General features: G+C 44.5%; 1 protein-coding gene across 2 annotated transcripts; it reads right to left on the reverse strand.

Moving 5' to 3' along the window:
- Positions 1–598: 598 nt before the first annotated feature.
- On the reverse strand, positions 599–21,733 carry LOC128351371 (matrix metalloproteinase-27-like). Of its 2 annotated transcripts, XM_053310867.1 has the most exons (11): positions 21,571–21,733; positions 21,006–21,083; positions 18,994–19,229; positions 17,144–17,292; positions 16,923–17,051; positions 13,043–13,204; positions 11,729–11,849; positions 8,675–8,805; positions 5,392–5,551; positions 3,001–3,104; positions 599–1,643 (listed from the first exon to the last, which is right to left on the reverse strand). In XM_053310867.1, exons 1-11 carry the CDS (start codon positions 21,670–21,672, stop codon positions 1,543–1,545), a joined length of 1,473 nt encoding a protein of 490 aa, XP_053166842.1. In that variant the 5' UTR covers positions 21,673–21,733; the 3' UTR covers positions 599–1,542. The 2 variants fall into 2 exon arrangements, with proteins under 2 accessions (XP_053166842.1, XP_053166843.1); XM_053310868.1 differs by lacking the exon at positions 21,006–21,083.
- Between the last annotated feature and the right edge of the window lie 494 nt (positions 21,734–22,227).

The raw sequence follows: 22,227 nt of genomic DNA on the forward strand, positions 1-22,227 counted from the left end.
AGCAGTGGAGGAGGAGAAGGAGGAGGAGGAGGATACACCCCAAAAGCCCTTCTTTGGCAGCTTTACCACCACAAAAGGAAAAAAGACCCCAAAGGGGTAGGGTATAGAGGTGGTGGAGACAGCACAAGAAATAAATACAAAAATGGGGGTGGGCCCGTGAGCCTGCGCTAGGCCCTCTGGGCCATGCCCCCAGATCTTCAAAGTACCTAGCAACAGCCCTGGCAGAAAGTGTTGCCTTCACTCTGATTAGCTTCAGGACAAGGCTACATTGAGAACTGTGTATTAATATAGACACAACCTTGTTTGTTTTGCAGTGTATCATCACTCTTCCCCAGAGTTCTCCTACTCTGCTGTAATTTCTATAATGTTTTCTTTCTTCCCCTTTCCTCTTCTTTCTGGTAAGGTTATTAAGCAATGTTTGCGTTCTGTAAATGATGTGCAGGTTACTGCATCATATGTGAGAGTTGCTTCACAGATTGCTTTTGATTTGTTCCCTCTCACCCCATAAAAAACCAAACCAAACCCGGAGTTCAGTTGCTTCCGATCCCCTGCCCCTGTTTTAAAATAAATTTTCTAGCACAAGTTGTAATACTAAATTGAGGTTTTATTGCAAATCTTCTTTAAAGCCCGTTCAGATTGCAGAACATTAGATCTCTAGAAACATGAGTGCTGTTATGAAAAGATACTGAAAACCATACATTGTCCTGGCAACGTATGTATATATGTGTGCGTATATAACCAACAAATAATAATTACCATTTGCTTAGCAATTTTTGAGTGTAGAAAGCATTTCAGATTCATTATAGTGAAGTGATCGTTACAACAAACCTGTGTAAGGAAAGTAAATATTTTTATCCCCAAATGGCAGACAAATCCTATTCAGAGATTATGCTGTTTGTGCATACAGATGTCTATACAGAGGGGCTGACATGATGCGCAACATTTTGGAGCCATTATGCTGTGGCGATCCCATTCCAGAAAGACCAGGCAGTTCCTTTAAGGGAGGCCTGTTCTCACTGGCATCTGGAGCCCCGCTGACTGGGCAAAGTCATCAGGCCCTGCTGGCATGGCTGCAGTGAGAGTGACCAGTTGGGCAGTGGTGGCAAAGGTTGCTGGTTGGGTGGCTGGCGGCGAAGGAGACGGGTGGGTAGGGAGCTGGCAAAATGAAGAGGAAAGAAGGGAAGTGGGTGGGTGGAGGGCCACTGCCCCCTGACTATCCTCAAATCTTGACCCAGGCCTGCCTCCAAACTTACTACACCCTGGAGCACAGATTGAACCTTCATTGAACATCACGTGTGAATTGGGCCTGAAAAGCTTGCCTAAGGCCGCCTAGTCAGTTCTCAGCACAGGCAAGACTCAAATGTGGGAAGTCCTCATTCACAGCCCAGCCTTGTAGCCTACCAGCTCTCCACTAATTAAATTCAGACCTTTTAAAAGAAAGCGTTTTGTCCTGCAGTGACAACGCACTGGATTGCATAGCTCTGCCTGCTCTAATAGAAATAGACTGTTTTTCTTCCGGACAGGAATGCGATTCGTTGAATCCTAACAGTTAAACCAGCTGTTGCTCTTCATTACACGAGTCACTTTTTTAGCATTCCAGTCAAACTCCCATTGCTTGGACCCATGGAAAAAGTAGAAGAATCCTAGAGAAAGAGAGGGGCGGTGGGGGGGGGGGAGGAGAGGGGGTTGTTACAATGCTTCATGTTGTTATGAATTGGTGTCAAAAAGGAAGAGTCAGTGTGAAATAGTATTTCTCCCAAGCATCTCGGGGAAGTCATTTGACTAGGAGCATGAGAGTTATTCACTAGGGATGTGCACGGAATCATGGCAGGGTGGTTTGAAGGTGGTGGGGGTGCTGCTTTAAGAGCGGGGGGGGTGCACTTACCCCTCCCGTCACTTTTCCCTTGCCAGCGTCCATGACGTGCCAGAGTGCACAGGTGCATCAGGGACTTCAGGTCATATCCGGTCAATGGGGGCAACGGAGTGGCAGGGAGGTACCCTGCTGCCCCCGCCCCGATCAGCTTTCTTAACAAAGGATGCTGGCGGGGGGAAAGTGGCAGGAGGAGTACGTGCACCTTCCCCCACTATTAAAGCGGCACGCCTGCCGCCTTCGAACCGGTTCGGAGGCCCATAAAGGGCCTCCAAACCAGTTCCATGCACATCCCTACTATTCACACACATAACTGTATTTACCCGAATAGACGATGACTCTGAATTTTAAGACAATGCCTTAAAAATAGAGCTTAAATACAGCTTATAACTGTATTTACCAAAAGAAAGAGGACTCTGAACTTAAAATGATCTCCCAATATCTAACAGGAAAGAACTGAGAAAAATACCTTGTCTTGGATCCAAAGAAATACGGTATGTTGTACACAGGTGCAATCTGTGCACAGTGCACATAGTTGATCTGTACACATGTTGATCTGTACACATATACAGATTAGGTTCAATCCGCATATATTAATATGCATAGTCCCTGGGTTAACGTTTTAATATGAACATGTGTATGGTCATCCACACAAAAACACTGATGTGCAGACAGACACCTGTATACACGTACAATGCAATATGTGAATAGTCCTGTTTTTAGGGCACAATCCAGTAACCCATGAGTGCAGCACCTGCACATAAATTTGCATTTTGGGCAGTATACAAATGTGTTAAATAAATAAATAAAGGGATTACAATTTCTCTACTCTTCTAAAGACAATTTTAAGTCCTATCCAATATAAAAAAATTATATTTGATTTAGAAATCCAGGGGTTTTTTTGCAGTTGCCACATGAAGTAGTTTGTGCTGAATGAAGCCAGCTACAAACTTGCCTGCAAACATGATGACAGTGTAACCCATCATGCATTGCTTTTTTTCCAATGATGTGACTCCGATTACAAGGCAGTAGCCAAGATGCTATGAGCAGAGGAGAAAATGGTTATCCAACTCCATGCTCCAAGTCTGTGACCTTTGTTAATATATGTAGAAAACTCAATTTACCCTTACCATTACGCTGAAAAACAGCATCAACCTTCTTGCCAATTCCAGGAAAATCTTCTCTTACTTTTCTTGGATAGTTCTTATCCATGGATTGGCTATTTTCATCATACCTGAACAGCATCATTAACGAAATGAATGCACTCAGATTAGGAATTGAATTTACAGAGACTTTAGATACCTACCGTGGGCTTACCATATACTCCTAAAGGTTTCAGATGAAAGACACTTCTGGTGACATGTTGGCAGAAGCATATCTAGGGAAAATAGCGCCTAGGGCAAGCACTGAAATTGTGCCCCCTGTCCAAACATCTGACACCCATCTTTCAGTTAACTTGACCATAATATCAGCTCAAAATTACAAGTCAAGCCTGTTAATCTTTTAATATTTCAAAAACTATATAGCAGTGGACATATCCAGAACAAAAAATGCTGGAAAACTACAAATTTCAGTATGCTGGGGCTCATGAAATACCCAAAGACTATGTGGAGGTGTACTTGGAAAACTAAACAGAAGTGCCTGTCTAATTCTCTACTATGCATTGTAGCATCACCATTACATATGTTTTGAAGATAAATGGAGAATGTGACTTTTCCCAGATACTCTGAAAATAATTAAAGGATATGCAGCGTAAACTGTGCCACTGCTTGTAATATATTCCAGTATTTCAGAAAGGCAGTTAAAATGAGAGAAAGAGGGCAAGACACTCCCCATGGGCCTTAATACTAAGGATTTCACACTGATTCAAAGATAAACTCACCATTAATAGCCATATTATTAAGACATCACATTTAACTCACTTATCACAAGAAGCAAAGTAAGAGCAAATGAATACAATCCTAGCTCATAAGCTTCAGCTCAGTATTCACAAGCCCTGATTCTCTGTACATAGTGCCAAACTGAATATCTGTACAGTGACTTTTATTATATATATATTTCTAAAAAATTACCTGTAGCCCCTTTGGCGGGCTTCCTAAAGGCCTTGTGGTGGGGTCTTCAAAGGTTCCCCCTCCCCCCACCGGCCTCTTAATTCATCGCCGCAGCCTGTCTTGGGCTGATTTTCGGGCTTGGTTGGGCCTGCCAAGATCAGTGTGGTGGCCATTTTGGAGGCCGCCATGAATGCTCAAATGGTCTCTGCAAGATGAGGGCTAGGGAGCCCCTGGTGGCGCAGTGGTAAAACTGCTGCCCTGTAACCAGAAGGTTACAAGTTCGATCCTGACCAGGGGCTCAAGGTTGACTCAGCCTTCCATCCTTCCGAGGTCGGTAAAATGAGTACCCAGAAATGTTGGGGGCAATATGCTAAATCATTGTAAACCGCTTAGAGAGCTCCGGCTATAGAGCGGTATATAAATGTAAGTGCTATTGCTATTGCTATTGCTAGGGCCTCGCAGGGACCATTTGAGCATGTGTGGTTGCCATTTTTAAAAATATTTTTTTAAAAGAAATGGCAGCTGAAAACAAAATAGCCACCGTGCATGCTCAAATGGCCTTTGCAAGGCCTGGCATGGCCTAGGGCCTCACAGAGGCCATTTAAGCATGTGCATTAGCCATTTTGCAATTGGTGGCTATTTTTAAAAAGTTCATTTTTTAAAATGGCGCCACCCCTTCAAGTGGTGCCCAGGGCACATGCCCTGCCTGCCCTACCCTAGATATGCCCCTGCATGTTGGGGATTATTACCATTTTAGCATATGGAGTCTTTCAGACTTACTAATTTTTTGTCTCCTTAGCTCATGAAACATGGAGAGGTCACAAGTAGCCTCTGAACAATCTTCTGTGACTGTGATCAGGTTAATCAAGGACACCGTTATTCTGTCTGCAACATTCTGGGACAGAATGTGAGGTTCTGAATATCACTCCTTGCACAGAGATACATTAGCAATGTGATGGAAAGGATTAGCTGTGCAAACACTTCTACAAACGTAAGCAACATTAGAAAAAGTTCAGCCAATTCCATCATTTATTACATTTCTGTACCACCAAATAAAAATATCTCTAGGTAGTTTATAACTAAAAAACAATTACAAGGCCTCATTTATGTTTTAAGGTCTTATTGAAGGCTTTCAGATAATACGTTAGACCTCCTATTTCTGCAAGGTGTGGATTCCAAAGCTCAGGAGCAGCTATAGAGAAGGCCCAACCCTAAGTCTCTGCCAGATGAGCTGGTGGTAACTGGAGGCAGACTTCTCCAGTTGAACTTAATAAGTGGCAAGGATCATGCAGAAGATGAGATTGCTGGAATTTGCTTTGGAGGTTTCCAAGCATTGATCTTGAACAGGCCCAAAGGTGTCCTGTTTCTCCTCTCCTCCAACTTGCATATTCAGAAAGCTCACCAGGACAGTGTGGGAAATATTTCCCCAAATGCCTCATGTTGCCAGCCTGTATTTCCCAGAGACCTCACCTCCAGTACTGGTCACCAACGAAGAAAAATGTTTTCCCAGTATTTTGATCAAAACCTGCAGCATCAATCTTCTTCACATTCGGCGGAAAGCCAAAGTTGTCAATGGTTTGGGGGTAGCCAGGCTGAAGCCGAAAGTCACTAGTCATCCAGAAGAGATTATCTGTTCAAAGGATAAAACAACCAACACAAATAACATCTATTAGAAATATGATAAAATTGTTTATTTTATCTATCGAGCCTCGCATAAATAGTGAGCCGCTTTGGGTCATGGAACAGTTTTCTTATTCATTGTTGCTACGTAAACCATTTTGAGAACTTTTTGAGTTGGAAAAATAAACAAACCCCCAAAGCATTCTGTCATGGGAAGATTCTCTCCATGAGTACAGCATTTGTGGAGCAGCTTACAGCCGTGGGCGGGGCTTCTGAGCACCTCAGTGTGGGGGCAGGGCTTCCAAGCATGTTCTTGGTCATGCAGTATACATGAACAGTGCCCCCAGTTTTTATAACGGCTGGACAGGTCTAACCTGGTGTTATAAAGAGCAGTTGGTAGGAAACTGATGATTATATAACCTAGGGGGTCAACTTGAGAGAGTGGCAGCTGACCAGCTCCAAATGGTCTTGGAGGAAACTGATTATCTAGACCCATTTCAAACTGGCTTGAGGGCAGGCTATGGGGTGGAGACAGCCTTGGTTGGCCTGATCGATGACCCTTGCCTGGGAATCGACAGAGGGAGTTTGACTCTGCTGGTTCTTTTGGATTTCTCAGTGGCTTTCTATACCATCAACCATGGAATCCTTCTGGATTGCCTGAGGTAGTTGGGGATAGGAGGCACTGTCTTACAGTGGTGCTGCTCCTATGTCTTGGGTAGATTTCAGATGGTGGCACTTGGTGACAATTGCTCTTCTAAATGGGAGCTACTATGTAAAGTCCCTCAGGGCTCCATTCAGTCACCAATGCTTTTTAACATCTACATAAAACTGCTGGGTGAGGTCATCAGGGGATTTGGTGCTGGGTGTTATCAATATGCTGATGATCTATTTCTCGTCTATATCAGGAAATGGCATTACCCCTTTAAATGCCTGCCTATAGGCAGTAATGGGCTGGATGAGAGATAATAAACCAAAGCTGAATCCAAGCAAGATGGAGGTGCTCATTGTTGGGGGTCATAATCCTCAAGATGGGATAGAACTTCCTGTTCTGGATGACGTTACAGTGCTCTTGGACCTGGGTCTCACCCTGGTGCCTCAGGATGAGGCTGTGGCCAGGAACGCCTTTTAACAACTGCTATTGATTCAAAAACTCCACCTGTTCCTTGAGAAGAATGACATGAAAACAGTGGTACACCAGCTAGTAACCTCCAGACTTTATTACTGCAATGTACTCTATGTAGAGCTGCCTTTGTACATAGTTCAGAAACTCCAGTTAGTCCAAAATGCGGCAGCCAGATTGGTCTCTGGGGTATCCTGAAGAGAACACATTATGCCTGTTCTTAAACAGTTGCACTGGCTGCCAATATGTTCCCGGGCAAGGTACAAAGTGCTGGTTAAGAATGCATTGGGTCATCCTGTGTCGTGAGGAAGGCCTGATTGGGTTTGTCGAGCAGTACTTGTCTAAACTAGCCCTGGGAAGCCTGACTACTTTAGAGAAGAAAGAGGATTAACTTAACCATAAGTTAAGAAAAATTAGGAAAGAGCAGTGGTGACCACTACAGATGGGGTGCGGGGAATGACATAAGCCACAAGTGTGGTGCTTGATGGTCCCAATCTGTGGCACACTGGCTACCTCTCTTGTCTCATCCTACCCCAAGCCCAGGGGACGAGCAATTTGCCTGGCTTGAAATGGGAGTTCAATCCCCAACTGGGTGAATTAGCAATTTTTCTGGTTCCTTTGCTCATTTGCACTGGCCGCTACTGGAAAAGAGCAAAGGAAAACAGAATGAGTTAGAAAGTTAGGTCTGGGTGTGTTTTTCTCTTGTTTTATTTCATAAGGAGCCGGTTCTCATTTGTTTATTAGCTTTCCCTAAAGTAAATCATATCAGTCAATGTGGCTGTGCTCACGATCTGCCCTACCCAGGTTAGCGCAGCCCTACCTGGGTAGGGCTGCTCATGTGCAGTACCTGGTTTGAGGCCAATATTGCCTCTCCCGATAGCCCAAGTTTTTTACCTGGGCTAAGGGGTGTGAGTACACCCTTTAACCCAGGTCCCAGGTCATGTGTATGCTTGGGCTGCACATAGCCCGAGCATACACAGAGTCAAGTACCTAGAGCACCTGGCTCCTGGGGGAATCTCCCAAGTACAGTGCATTGTGGGATTTCTGGAGGCTGGGAAAATGAGTCTTGGCCTCCAGAGATCTGCGCTGCACGGAGCAGCACTGATTATGTACGTGGATGATGGCATGCCAAAAAGGACCTTACCAATCATCTGCGGGGGGAGAAGTAGGTCCATCCCTGCCCTCTCCACTGCCAGCCCTCCCCGCCACTATTTTGGCTGTGTGCACAACCTCAATATATATTTGTACATTCTGTTATCAGATGAACCAAACAAAATAGTAATATTTGGAGGAGGAGAGCTGGTCTTGTGGTAGCAAGCATGAATTGTCCCCTTTGCTAAGCAGAGTCTGCCCTGGTTTGCATTTGAATGGAAGACATGTGTGAGCACTGTAAGATATTCCCCTCAGGGTATGAGGCCATTCTGGGAAGAGCACCTGCACGCTTGCATGCAGAACGTTCCAAGTTCCCTCCCTGGCATCTTCAAGACAGGGCTGAGAGAGACTCCTGTCTGCAACCTTGGAGAAGCCGCTGCCAGTCTGTGAAGACAATACTGAGCTCGAAGGACCAACAGTCTGACTCGGTATAAGGCAGCCTCCTATGTTCCTATTTGCTTAAAGTGATGTAGAGTTTCAGTTTCCAAAACCCTGTGCTAAAAACCACACCACACAACCACAAGGATTACCTGGTGCCAAAGGCAGAAAGCTACAAGGAGAGAATCAAGGGGAAAAGAGGAGAATATGACCCATGGTCAGTCAGGCTGTATGTAAACTTGTTTTTTCCTCCAAGTCAGGATGGTGGTAGCTAGGAGTTAAATGGGCAAGCTCAGCAGTCCTTAAAGATAAATTCCCCCTAAAAGGTAAGATAGAGTCAGCTGCTCACCACACATCCTTGATGTGAAGATTCTCAGGGTTTCCTGAAGTTCTGTTGTAAACCAACACTCTCAAGTAGAAGAGTTCTTTAAACAACTCTTTGCTTCAAATCATACAAGCAAGGATAATTTCAGGATGGCTTACCTTTGAAAAAGAGTACTTGATTCTTCATATTTTCATAGGCTGCTTGGATGCCAGATGGTAGAAAAGGCCAAAACGCTAAAATTAATTCGAGGTCAACCTCTGGGCTACTACGGTATACTCTCCAGAGGTGCCTGAAATTTATGTAATATGGTTTGGATTACAAATTAGGAATGCAGTTCTTATTTTAGATAGGGATGAACAGTAGAATGACAAAGATGGAACAATCAGTAGCCCCAATTCAACTAGGGTCATATGTGCACTGAATCCACCTTCCGTGCACAGATCACCAAATGAATATGAATAAGTGCCAACAAATAGGTAATGTGGGTGATTTTTCACAGGCTGAAACTATGATCCAGGCTAGAATAGTACCAATCACCATCTTCCTGCTCCTGTCCCATGTCCCATGAACAGATTAGTTGTGCTATTGTGCCTGCCTGAGTAGCTGTTTGATTGGGTTTCTAAGGATTTCTCTTAGCATTACTTTTCCATGTGCTTCATTCATCTGTGTAGACTGAAGAAACTTGGAATATCCAGATTATTCATTTGGATAACCAACAGCATTGTTTAGATTCATTCATTCATTCATTTAAAATGTTTATACCCCACACCTCCAGTGCAATGCTGCTTGGGGCAGCTTACAAAATTACTAGAAGAGACAAAACAATATAAAACTAATGGCTGGCATTCAGAGCAAGGAAGCACTGTGTAGCAAAGGGAGCAGGCTAACAGCACTTCCTGTCTAACTACTCCAGTGCAGTGGGGAAGTAGCAATTTTTTATAATAATAATAATAATAACAACCACCACCACCACCACCACCACCACCACCACCACCACCACCATCATTATCTTTATTTTCTATCTGCCCCATAACAGATTGTTCTCTGGGCGGCTCACAACACAACATTAAAACATCAAATAAAACACATAAACACACACCCAACAATACAAAACAATTTAAAAACTTGGTTTAAAAATCAATTTTAAAAAGCTTGAGTGAACAGAAAAGTCTTCATCTGGCACCTAAAAGAACAAAGTGATGGTGCCAGCTGAACTTCACTGCGGAGGCTGCTCCATAAATGAGGTACAGCCACCAAAAAGGCCCTCTCCCTAGTAGTTACCTGCCTCACCTCATTTGGAAATTTTGTATGTCCTTCCCTTTCCTTGAAAGCCATCTGTGCTACCCCAAAATAAGTTCCCAAGGGCTGCACAACCCCCAGGGACATATTTTCAGGTGGCACAACCTCCCCTGGGGAAGGGGAGGGTGTCAAAAATGCTGCTTCCTCACTACACCAGTGCTCTCTTGCTGCACAGGTGCATATTTGCTCTGCATGTCAACTAACAAAATTAATAAAAATTAAGTAAAGACCCAGTTAAAACCAAATTTGAAAGTCGAAAGTCCAACTTTTGAACTTTTTGAAAAGTTGAAAAACCACCAGAGATAAGTTGCATATAAAACATTAAAAAGACTCTCTAGAAAGCTGTCTTTAGATTTAAAAAAAAAAAAAAAACCCTGAGAGAGGGAGCCCTTTCCTTTTACACACACACTTATCATAGTGAGATATATTTTACATCCTCATCCTCATCATCCTCATCCTGGTTTACATACTATGCAGCATCCCGCTGATCCAAGAGTAGGGCACCTGTGCTGGTTCTGTTGGAAATGGTGTTCCAGTGGATCGACCTTTTGCACCAACTATTTTAATGACCACTAGGGGCATTGGGAGTAGAGACAGTGAGTAAGTGTCTCCCTAACTGTCCCTACTGTTACCCCTGACCTGATTCTGCTGCACTTCCTGTGCTGAGTCACAATCCTTCCTTCCCTCTTAGAGAATAGATGGAACAACTCACTCTCTCTCCTTACCTATTCAGTATGTAGTTCTTTAGATTAGGATTAGGTCTTTCTGATCCAAGTGTACTTAACCAATAAATACTTAGTATTTAGTTCTACAAGAATCTCCATGTGTTTTCTCTAAATAGCTGTAACAACTAAACCATCCTCTGCTACCTACTCTGTAACTGGAGTGTGTGCACTCTCTTCCTAGTGCTCTGCTGTTTACCTATTGGGGGTAAAATTAACAACCCCCAACAGGTTCTGCCTGATTCTAAGCCTTGCCTTCACTGTTTTGGAGCTCAGAGAAGCTCCTATGGCAACTCGGAATCACATCACCACTGAAAAAGTGTATCTGCACTAGGAATAATGAGAGAGGAGTCACTTCAGCACTGATGTGATGCTTACTTGCTACAGAACCTCTCTCTGAGTTCAAACACAGGATAGACATGGCTTAGAACTGGGCAGAACCAGTGCATCTGCCATGCTCTTGGATCGATGGGGCACTGCACAGTATGTAAGTCCATAATAACAAGACACACAAGAGCTCTGCCTTCACCATAAGAGCTCTGTCCCTACAAGGAGCTGGTAAACTAGCTGAGCTCAGGGCTTGCTTTGCAGCAGCAGCAGCAACACTTGAGGAGGGGGAGAAGGGGTCTAATTTTGATTTTCTCCACTCCCTGAAAAAGTCTTGTCGCTACCAGGAATATGTCCCTGAGGGTTGTGCAGTACTAGGGACATATTCCTGGCAGCGAACAGGGTGTTGGTGTGGAGGGAAGAGAAGCAAAAATTACATTGAGTGAATTTTCCCCTTTACACACACACATCATAATAAGATACATTTTGCATTCTAAACCAAGGGCAGCATTAGTCTGGATCAGTGGTTCCCAACCTGGGTTCCTCCAGATGTTACTGAACTACAACTCCCAACAACTCCCACAATAAATTGTGGCAGGGGGATGCTGGGAGTTGTAGTTGAGCAACATCTGGAGGAACCCAGTTTGGGAACCCCTGGTCTGGATAGTGGATGTGCATCATGATGATGATGATCATCATCATTGAATTAGAAGCATTGATATGACTATTCATCCATTTATCCACCTATCTATAGAGAACGAAAGAGCAAGAGAGCAGGTATCACTATAGTATTCAGGCAATGAGGCAAACACAATCTTCCATTTTTAACAGATATTATAGTGCTTTGAAGAGAAATATATTTACCTGTCCTTGATGAATATGGTTTCTCCTCGTAGTGTAGTGACAGCATCAAATGATATCTTAGGGTCACAGGCTTTAGGCTCTTTTGGTTTTGTTGGCTTTTTTGATGGATCATGTGATGGTCCTGAAATAAGCAAATTGAGAAGAATATGTTGACCCCTTGCAAGAAATATCTAGAAGGTTTGTATTTTCCACCAAAAACACATGTAAGATTTTTTTCTCTCAGCCATAATTGCAGGCAAAGGAGTATATAGGACTGGATAGCTTCAGTAATAGAATTATGGTGTTGCGTAAACAAACATTTCCAGCTAATCCATTGCACCAACAGAGCACTACATGAAGATTCTGTCGTGCTGAGCTAGCAACAGTTCTTCCTGCTAGATGAACTGCAGTGGCCATGTAAAACAGATTTACATGGTTAAAATGTGTTCATAGAGGGCATGGTGAGGAGGAACAAGGACTTTATACAAATCTATGGTGTGGCCACATTTGGAGTACTGTGTACAGTTCTGGTAACAACATCTTAAGAAGGACATTGTAGAACTGGAAAAGGTGCAGAAGAGGGCAGCCAAGATGATCAGGGGCCTGGAGCACCTTCCTTATGAGGCAAGGCTACAACACCTGGGGCTTTATAGTTTAGAAAAAAATTGACTGAGGGAGACATGATAGAGGTCTATAAAATCATTCATAGTGTGGAGAAAGTTGATAGAGATAATTTTTTCTCCCTCTCTCTCAACACTAGAACCAGCGGTCATGCCATGAAATTGATTGCCAAGAAATTTAGGACCGACCAAAGGAAGTACTTTTTTCACACAACACATAATCAACCTATGGAATTCTCTGCCACAAGATGTGATGAGAGCCAACAGCTTGGGTGGCTTTAAGAGGGGTTTGTATAAATTCATGGAGGACAGGTCTATCAATGGTTACTAGTTTGAGGGCTATAGACTACCTCCAGCCTCAGAGGCAAGATGCCTCTAAATACCGGTTGCAGGGGAGCAACAGCAGGAGAGAGGACATGCCTCAGCCCTTGCCTGTGAGAGCTTCCCAGAGGCATCTGGTGGGCCACTGTGTGAAACAGCATGCTGGACTAGATGGGCCATGGGCCTGATCCAGCAGGGCTGTTCTTATGTTCGTAAGGAGATGAATCTTCCAGAATGTTAACCACTACTGAGCAAGCTAGATCCATACCATTTAATCACCTAAAATACCAAAGTACATGCTCCGATGTAGTTTCAATATATGGATTGCTTAATATTCTCCTTATTTTTACTTTCAGTCATTGTTTCTATTTAGGGATTATTTCTTTCTCCTTACCATAGATGGTCTGAATGCCAGTAATGTCATCTTGTGAGAGGGGGAACTCATTGGGATCAATGGGTTTATAATTTGGGTACATCAGTGCTTCTGGGTCCGCAGAATGTGCAAGACCAAGGGCATGGCCGATCTCATGAGTAGCAACAAGATACAAGTTGAATCCTAAAAGAAAGTAAGTATGTAAGGTGGGTATAAAAGCCAAGACTGATCATCAGCAAAAAAAAAAAAAAAAAAAAAGGCCATCTGTTTTGATATGTACACTATCAACAATCATTTTTCTAATTCCTTTTCCTATTTAAACTGCTTTGTAAACATTTTTGCTGAAGATAATGACAGGCTCTGGAACAATGGTATCTAACCCAATGAAAATGTTTTGCAGAAATGCAAACCTGCCCCCCCCCCGCCACACACACACACACACTCCATTTTACAGCATGTTATCCTATTTGGGGTTGAGTCAGGGCCTCTACAAAGGAAGCTGCCGTATACTGAGTCAGACCATTGTTCTATCTAGCTCAGTATTGTCTTCACAGACTGGCAGCAGCTTCTCCAAGGTTGCAGGCAGGAATCTCTCTCAGCCCTATCTGTATGCTTTGGTAGTTTGTTGGTTCAATAACAAAATCTTGTCCTAAAAAAAAATCTTGTCCTATCTTGGAGATGCCAGGGAGGGAATGTGAAACCTTCTGCTCTTCCCAGAGTGGCTCCATCCCCTGAGGGGAATATCTTACAGTGCTCAGACATCAAGTCTCCCATTCATATGCAACCAGGGTGGACCCTGCTTAGCTAAGGGGACAAGTCATGCTTGCCACCACAAGACCAGCTCTCTGCCAAGAAAACGATCCAGAACCACCACCAACTTTGGCCAGCTCCAAAGACCAGGAGACAAAACCTCAGATCGCATTAAGCAGGGTTGCAAGAGCTGGGTATGGCAATAGTAACACGATGCTGCTCCAGCAACTTCCTAGAGCAAACCAATGGCTTCTAATGGCCCCTTGTCCAGCAGATTGCCCTGGCCCTTTCCTGGGGAAGGATTGTTTCTTAAAGGGGCCAAGGCCTGATTTTGCAAGTACTGTTTCTGGCCATGCTGGAGGTCCTCTACTAATATTGGTAGTTCCTCAAGCATCTCCTCCAAGTCTGAAAAGAAAGGCAGGGCTATGTTTTTGGGTTATGGTGGAGATGCTGGCTTAGGCTCCCCTTGTATGGAGCATGGGGTCATGCAGAGTCTGAGTCACATCCAGAACAGACTAAAGAAGATTTGGGGGGCCCCAGGGGCTGTGGAGGTGCTGGACTTCAGCTCTGAAGTCTAGGGGTAAGAATGCCTCTGAGAAGGTGCGGCTCATCTCAGGATCCAAGCAGTTATTTTGTTGCCCTAGTACAGGTGCAGTCTGCTTGTAAGCAATGCTGCCTTCCTCCCTGACTGCTTCCATTTCACACAGATATCATGCTTTTGGGTTACGAAGGTCCAGAAGCTTGTGAGCAGAGGCGTAACTAGGGAAAACGGCGCCCGGGGCAAGCACTGAAATGGTGCCCCCCCGCCCCCCCCGCCCCTCAACATACTACATTATACTTAGGTTTTTTCTCACAAGCGCCCGCCGCCGCCGCCGCCAAGCCAGGCCACTGACTGGCCACCAGGCACCAGCAAAGCAATGCAGGGGGGCGCGGGCGGTGTGGAAGGGACCGCTCGTGGGGGAGGGGGCACCGACGCGCTCCCTTGACTGCTGCAGAGCTGCTGCACTGAGAAGGAAACATTTGTATTAACAAAAAATTTTAAAAAATAAAAAAATATTTTTTGTCATGGCGGCGCCCCCCACGTGACCAGAAAAGATGGCGCCCGGGGCACGTGCCCCCCCTGCCCCCCTATAGTTACGCCTCTGCTTGTGAGGGCTCTACAGTGTGTAGCATTAATGTGCCTGCAATGAATGGAAGATGAATTTCTCTTCCCAATTATCATTTTGATGAATGTGTTGAAATAGAGGGTGAAGGAAGAGCAGAAGACCCTTTGCTACAAAAGGCAAAGAAGAAAGAGGCAATGGGCGGCGGCGGGGGGGACGGACCATGCGGGAAGCAGATGCTTCAATTTCTTGGTAAAGCCAAAGCTTTTCATAATAGCAGGGACAGGGCACAAGATTTAGCAGTGGCTCAAAGCTCTGCTCTGAGGGGTTAGATTGCAGAATGTTGCTGTATTCCATGATCATTTGTTGAGGTTATTTTGTATAGGTCATCAGGAAGTACTGAGAGGGTTAAGCCAGACATGATGCTAAACCAGCGCTAAACCAGCTCTTTATTTTGGTGATCCTGATGGGATCTCCTTCTCACTCCTGGTGCTTATAAACCAATTGTGTGTGTGGTGGCAATCAGGATTTGGAACATGGTGCAAAGGGAGTGGAGGTCTATTTAATCCCCCCTCTCTGTCTTGCAGTTCCAGTGGGATGATGCCTATGGGAGCTTCCCTCACAGGGCTAATGGCAGCTTTGTTGTGTGTGTGATTTTCATCAGACCACCATATGAAGTCAAGGGATCCTGAAGTCAAGGGATCCTGATTCATCCCTTCCCTACATGCCACAGACCGACTCTTCATTTTCCCCACTCACAGATGTTGTGTAGAAAAAGAAACTATGGACTGATTCAGGAGGAGAGCAGGTCTTGTGTTAGCAAGCATGGATTGTCCCCTTTGCTAAGCAGGATCTGCTCTGGTTTGAATTTGAATGGGAGACCACAGGTGAGCACTGTAAGATATCCCCCTGGGCCTTGGGAGCACATGTTCTTCCTCCCATCCCCACATGGTGCAATGCACAGCTTCCTCTTTAGGTGAACATAGGTGGATATTGGTCACATTGTCTGGACTGACCAATCTAAGCTTACACTAGCCTACTTCAGGTAACCTGAGATCTGTACCCAAGGACTGAAGTGAGTTACAGATCTTGGATCAACTGAAGCCAGAAAATTAGAATGAGCCAAGACTGGTGGGTTTGGATGACCAAAATAATCTCCGATTATTTTAACCTGAATAGGAAGTAGACACTCACAAAGGGGTGGGATGGGGAGCATGTACTCCTGAAGCCCAGGGATGCTGCACAGAGCCCAGTTTTATCCAAAGTTCCACATGATGTCTGAACCAGCCCTCCAGAAGCCCTACTCAGTGGTGCACCTAGGCAAACTGGACACTTGGACTGCCCCTGTTGTGAGCCCCTCCCCACACCATGACCCCCCCCCCAGTCTGCTGTGAGCCCTCCTCCTCGATATTCCAGCCACCTTGGGGTGGGGGGGTGAGGTGAGCAGGCTTCCTCCCCATTGCCCATTGTGGCTTGCGGAGCAGGATTAGCCGCTGAGCCTCAGCGGCCTCTGAGAACTGCAAGGTGCTTCGGTGCACCTGCACAGTTACAATACAGTGTCACAAGCCTGTGATGTCCCCCACCTGGTAGGGGGACTCATGGTGGCGGGGGGTGGTTCGCAGTGGTGACAGGAGTCCCCTGGCATTTGGAGGCCCTCCTGGGCCTTGGAGGCCATGGGCCGGGGCCCCAAGGTCCGGGGGTTAGAGTGCCTCTGGTCCTACTGATGCATTTGGTGTTGCATCCAGTTTAAGAGAACTGAGTAGTGAATGAAAGAGGCCCATCAGTGTCACCAAACCAAAGATCCAGGTGAAATGGGCAAGGAGAGGTTGGTCAGGACCAGAACCTTCAGGGTCTGTTCTTTGGGAAGGCTCTATTAAATTCATTTAGGCTGGAGTCCCCAGAATGCCACCATTCAACCTTTGCTCAATAAAACATTATTGACTTTGCTTAATGCTATAAAGCAGCTGTTCTGCTACATGCCAGCACTTAAATAAAAATCATGTCTGTATTGAGCTATCCGTTCTACAAGAGGGATTTTTTCAACCTACCAACCAAACCCGCAGACCAAGTTTCATCTTCATCCAAGTGGACACTTCCACGGAGGAAATGACTGGGGGGGAAAGCATGTCCAAGGACTCCTAGGGGGCCATCAAATTGTCGAGGACAGCGGCCATGTACTAAGTGATAAAACAGGGAATGAGTATTCACACCATTACAACAAGCAAAGATCTCAATTTATCTGATTGCTTCTGTAGCAGCAATACCCTACCTCCTGATGTAAACACAATAGTTATGTCTGCTTTTCCTTGATAAACTCTGCGGAAAGTCAGAGGAGTCACGCTACTCCAGACTTCGCATGCCTTTTGGATCGCTGCGTCCACGTCAGCTTGTTTCATATCAGGTGTGTAATTCACAATCCTACAAGAGTGAAAGGCAGGGAAATGTTCATCCTCATTGCCGTTCCCATTCTCATTGCTGTCCCTATCAATGATGCACTTCAGACCTGAAAATGCTATTAAGAAACAGAAGCCAAAGATGGACTGAAAGTAGAGATGGACTGAAAGCCAAGTTGGTTTTGGTTCCAGCCAGATTTCATTCATGACATAACTTAGAATAAGAGGCTATGCACACGACCAGACCAACCCAGACTAGAGCAGCCCAACCTAGGTTGGGCTGCTTGTGCGCAATGCTGGGATAGAGGCTGATCCCACCGCTGTCTCTGCCTATTGTCTGGGGAAGGGAGGTCCAACCCTGACTCCCCTGCAGCTCGCCCTCCCTCCCTGCCACTGCCACAGGAGTGTGAACAACAACAAAGTCAATTTTGTATGAGTGTGGTTTCCCCCCATAATGTAGTTAATTCAAGCTGTTCCCCGCCCCGCCCCCCCAGCACATCCTGCTATATTGAACTGGTCTTTTAAATGTTCCAGTTTGCAGTTCACAAGTTCCTGATAACAACTTATTTGGGGGGAGATTTTCCAAGATGAATAAGCTGCTGCCTATGTATGTTTAATCAAAAGTAAGTCCCTCTTTCAGCGGATTCTACGTGGATCCTGTGTTATCAACGGCACAAAGGGCAGATTCAGACAACATGCAAAAAGCCAAACTGCCAGTTTCCAGAGCTCAGTAGTGAGCCCAGCTTCTGGTGTGGGGAGGGTGATTTGCTGACATTGATTGGGTCATCTGAACCTGCCAGTGTTGGCATACTCCACTCTACTTGAAGTTCCAAACCAACATATCTAACCAACTTAAATTATTGGTTATAGTTAGTGGATTCAGAACTTCAAGCAGGGTGAACTATGCTGACATTAATAGATTCAGATGTCAGCATATTGCCACTGTCAAAGATTGAACTTGTTGCTGAGCTCCAGGAACTGGCATTTTTGCCTTTTACATGTCATCTGAACCCACCTGGCATAAATACCAAGGACTTCTCTGGCTCTTGTTTCAATGCATTTGTCTAGTGGAACATAGAAAGCCTCCTTATACTGAGTTGGACTACTGGTCCATCTGTGTATTGTCTACACAGACTGGCAGTGGCTGTCCAAGGTTTCAGGCAGATGTTTCTCTCAGCCCCACCTGGAGATGCCAGGGAGTGAACTGGGAACTCCTACATGCAAGCAGGCAGATGCTGTTCCACTGAGCTACAGTCTCATCCCCTAAGTGGACTATCTTACAGTGCTCACATGTAGTCACCTGTCCAAATGCGCAGCAAGGCAGACCCTGCTTAGCAAAGGGGAAATTCATGCTTGCTACCGGCTTTCCTAGAGTTATCATGGACTCTGTTCTAATATTGGCAATTATGTTTTTAAACATTTTAATTAGATTATTATTTTTCTATTTGAATTTAATATTTGTATTTTTAATTCTGTACAGTTTTAATTGTGTATTTTTAATTATATTGTAAACCACTTTGGGATTATTTTAATGAAAAGCAGTATATAAATACAACAATCAATCAATCAATCAATAAAATTAATTCTGCAGGCTGCAGGTAGTTCAGATGAACTGTGAGCAGAACAAAGGTTTTGCTGTGGTTATTTAAAACCTCCCCCACATGCATAATATCCCACAAGGTACCCTTTCATTCTACATACCATTTATTTTTCACTGAATCATTACCTGTATGTAAGTTTGGTTTTTTGCCATCCAGGGAGAGCCAAGACAAACTGTCCGATATCAGGTACTCCACATCTGGGTTGCTGCATAACTTGCAGTGTGGCAGCATCTATCTCCCCAGTTACATTCAGCTCAAAAAATGCTTGCATTTGCTTGATTTTGTCCTCCAATGAATTACTGCTTTTCCAAGCTTGCTGCTTCGGATCATTTCCTTGCTCATAAAACTGATCTAGATATTCCTTATGTATATTAAAAAAAAATACATACACTTATTACAGGATTTGGGGGGAGGTGTGTTGGGTTTTTTTTTTTAAATTACTACAGGATCCTTATACTGAGATGGCAGAATCCTGTTTTTCCCAAGCAATAAACCATTAAGGCTGTTCCCACAACCAAAAACTAGATAGGACAAGTGTTCTGCCCAAGTGAGGGAGCTGGGCACGCTCCCAATTGTGTGGGAGTAAACAACTAGGTAGGTGGAGGAAGAAGTGATTGTATGGGAGGCAGGAACTGAGTAGGACATCTTTTCCTCCTACTTTGTTCAAATGCTAGGTATGAAAGCTGGGTAGGGCAGCACTGTCCTCCCCAACTCCTGTCTCCCACACAGTCATTACTTCCTCCTCCCTACTTAGTTGTTTGCTCCAACACAACCAAAAATTGGGAGCTCACACGTCTCCCAAATCAGTTTCTGGTTGTGGGAACAGCCTCATTGTTTCTTAGGAATATAGTATATAGGCTGTAAAATTTCCCCACTGGTTATTTGGTTGTTCTCTACTCCCATTTATTATATATAGAAATTTAAATACCTGACCATAGTTGATTAAGGAGTCCTTCTTATGCAGCAATTTATTTATGAAATGTTCATCCTAGTTTTATCCCAAAAAGAACCCCAAGTGACTTACATCACTCACAGCAAAATTTACACACACACACAAATACACACACACACACACACACACACACACACACACACACACACACACACACCAAAGCATCAGCAAAATCCCAACAGAATGTAGGGATGTGCATGAACCTGTTCAGAAGAATTGTGGTTCAACTGGTTCAAAGGTGGGGGGGGATACCTTTAAGGACTGGGGAGGGTGCCCTTACCCCCCCGCCCCCACATTTCCCCCACTGGCACTGCAGTATACATGGGTCTGGAGGGGCAGCAGCATATCTCCCTGCCACCCCATTGCCTACTCGGACTGGAAGTGACTGGAAGTACCTGAAGTGCAAGTGAACGAGTGTGACGTGCACGCACACATGCTGGGTACTTCCATTCCGAGGAGCCAATGGGTCAGCAAGGAGATACACTGCTGCCTCAATGGACCATTTTACACTGCAGCCCCAGAGAGGGAAACGTGATGGGGGCATGTGTGTAAGTGCACCCTCTCCAGTCCCTAAAGGTATCCTCCCTCCACCCTCGAGCTTCCCCCCACCAGTTCCATGCACATCCCTAACAGAGGGAGGGAGGAAGAGAATAAAATAAATGGAGTCCAGACAACACCTGATGGAATAGTAGCATCTTCAGCCTCCTCTTAGAGGTAAACAGGGAGAGGGTCCAGGGGGTTTCACAGGTGGGTGCCACCATGGAAAAAGTCCTCTTGTGCATCACCACCAACTGAGCCTCAGAAGGCAATGGAACTATCACATTTATATTTCACATTTTTTCCCTTGATGGACTTCAAGATTGTGCACATTTGGTTCCCAAGCAGCCTCCCATCCAGTCTCTGACCAGACCCACACCTGCTTAGCTTCAGGATGGTTGTTGTATCATGTAACTTCAGACCAAGCCCTGGAAACTTTTCAAACTGCCCTTTGATGGTAGGTAACACAGAACATACTTAGATTTACATTAAGTATCCAATATAACTTATTGTGTCTTCAAATTATTTCACATATTAGGGGTGTGGATATAAAATCCAGAGGGGCTTTATCTGGGGCCCTTCCGGAGGGTTCTAATTCATGTGAAACCTCCTTTTTCATGCTTTTGAATAACAAAAAAGCATTCTTACTTTCACTTTGGTTTCGTTGCTACCTATGTCAGCAACAGCAGCAGCTACAATGCACAGTTTTCTCCTGGTGGATGCCATCTTGAATACCCATAGAGCCCCAGGATGCAGCGTGGATGAAAAAAAAAAAAGATTGCCAACATGGAAAAAAATGAATTTTGTTCATGCTCATTTGTTAGTGTCCTCATTTGTTTGTTTCCCATGTGGGAAAAAAACCAAATGGATCCCACTCGGTTTGGTTTCCATTTGTTCCAAAAACAAATGCACACCCCATCACACATATTATCTCAGGAATCTTTGCATCAGCCCTTTAAAAAAAAAAGTCACTATTATCCCCACAGAGCAAATAGGGAGGTGAGGCTGTAAGGCTATGGTATGACTTGCTATTGAGCTCATGGCTGAGGTAAGACTGAAGTGGAGGATTTCCTCAGCTCCCACTTTTATCTACTGCAGCACACTAGCTTTCAATATTTAGAAGCAAGCGACTAACTTAGTTTGGATCCTGCTCAAAGAGACATACAAGAAAAGGATTCAACATTTCTCAAAGATCAATCATATCATTAGTTACCTGTGCAAGCTGCATATTTTGCTCTTCAGTCCTTTTTTCTGGGAATATGGGGAATCCATAAGAAAGTGCAACAGACAATAGCAAAAATGGAAGGCTCTTCATCCTAAATCTGAGGTCCCTGACTTGGGGAGTGTTTGCATAGATTCACACTCAGTTTCAGCAATAATACTCTCTTTCACGTCCCTTTATGCAGTATGTTTCTTGAGACCAGCTGTAGACTGACTCACAGTTTATCGTGCTCTGATTAGCAACAGACAGCGTACACATCAGGAGATGGTGTCATAATGCAAGTCAACACAAAACTTTTGTAACTGTTTGCAGTCAATATATAACATTTGCTTAAAAACTCTTTGAGATGGCATATGACTGCTCCTCTATTTTAGCTGCTTAACCCCCCTAATACCAAAAACAACATAAATGTTTTTGGTATTAGGGGGGTTAAGCAGCTAAAACAGGGGAGCAGTCATATGCCATCTCAAAGAGTTTTAAAGCAAATGTTATATATTGAAAAAGGCAATTCCAGAAGAACATGTTTGAATATTATCATATTATGAATGGTGTGGAGATTCTCTCTCTCTCTCTCTCTCTCTCTCTCTCTCTCTCTCTCTCACACACACACACACACACACACACACACACCACAAAAACCTGGAGATG

The sequence above is a fragment of the Hemicordylus capensis genome, chromosome 3 (genome assembly GCF_027244095.1).
Source record: "Hemicordylus capensis ecotype Gifberg chromosome 3, rHemCap1.1.pri, whole genome shotgun sequence".
In the NCBI taxonomy this organism is placed as follows: Eukaryota; Metazoa; Chordata; class Lepidosauria; order Squamata; family Cordylidae; genus Hemicordylus; species Hemicordylus capensis.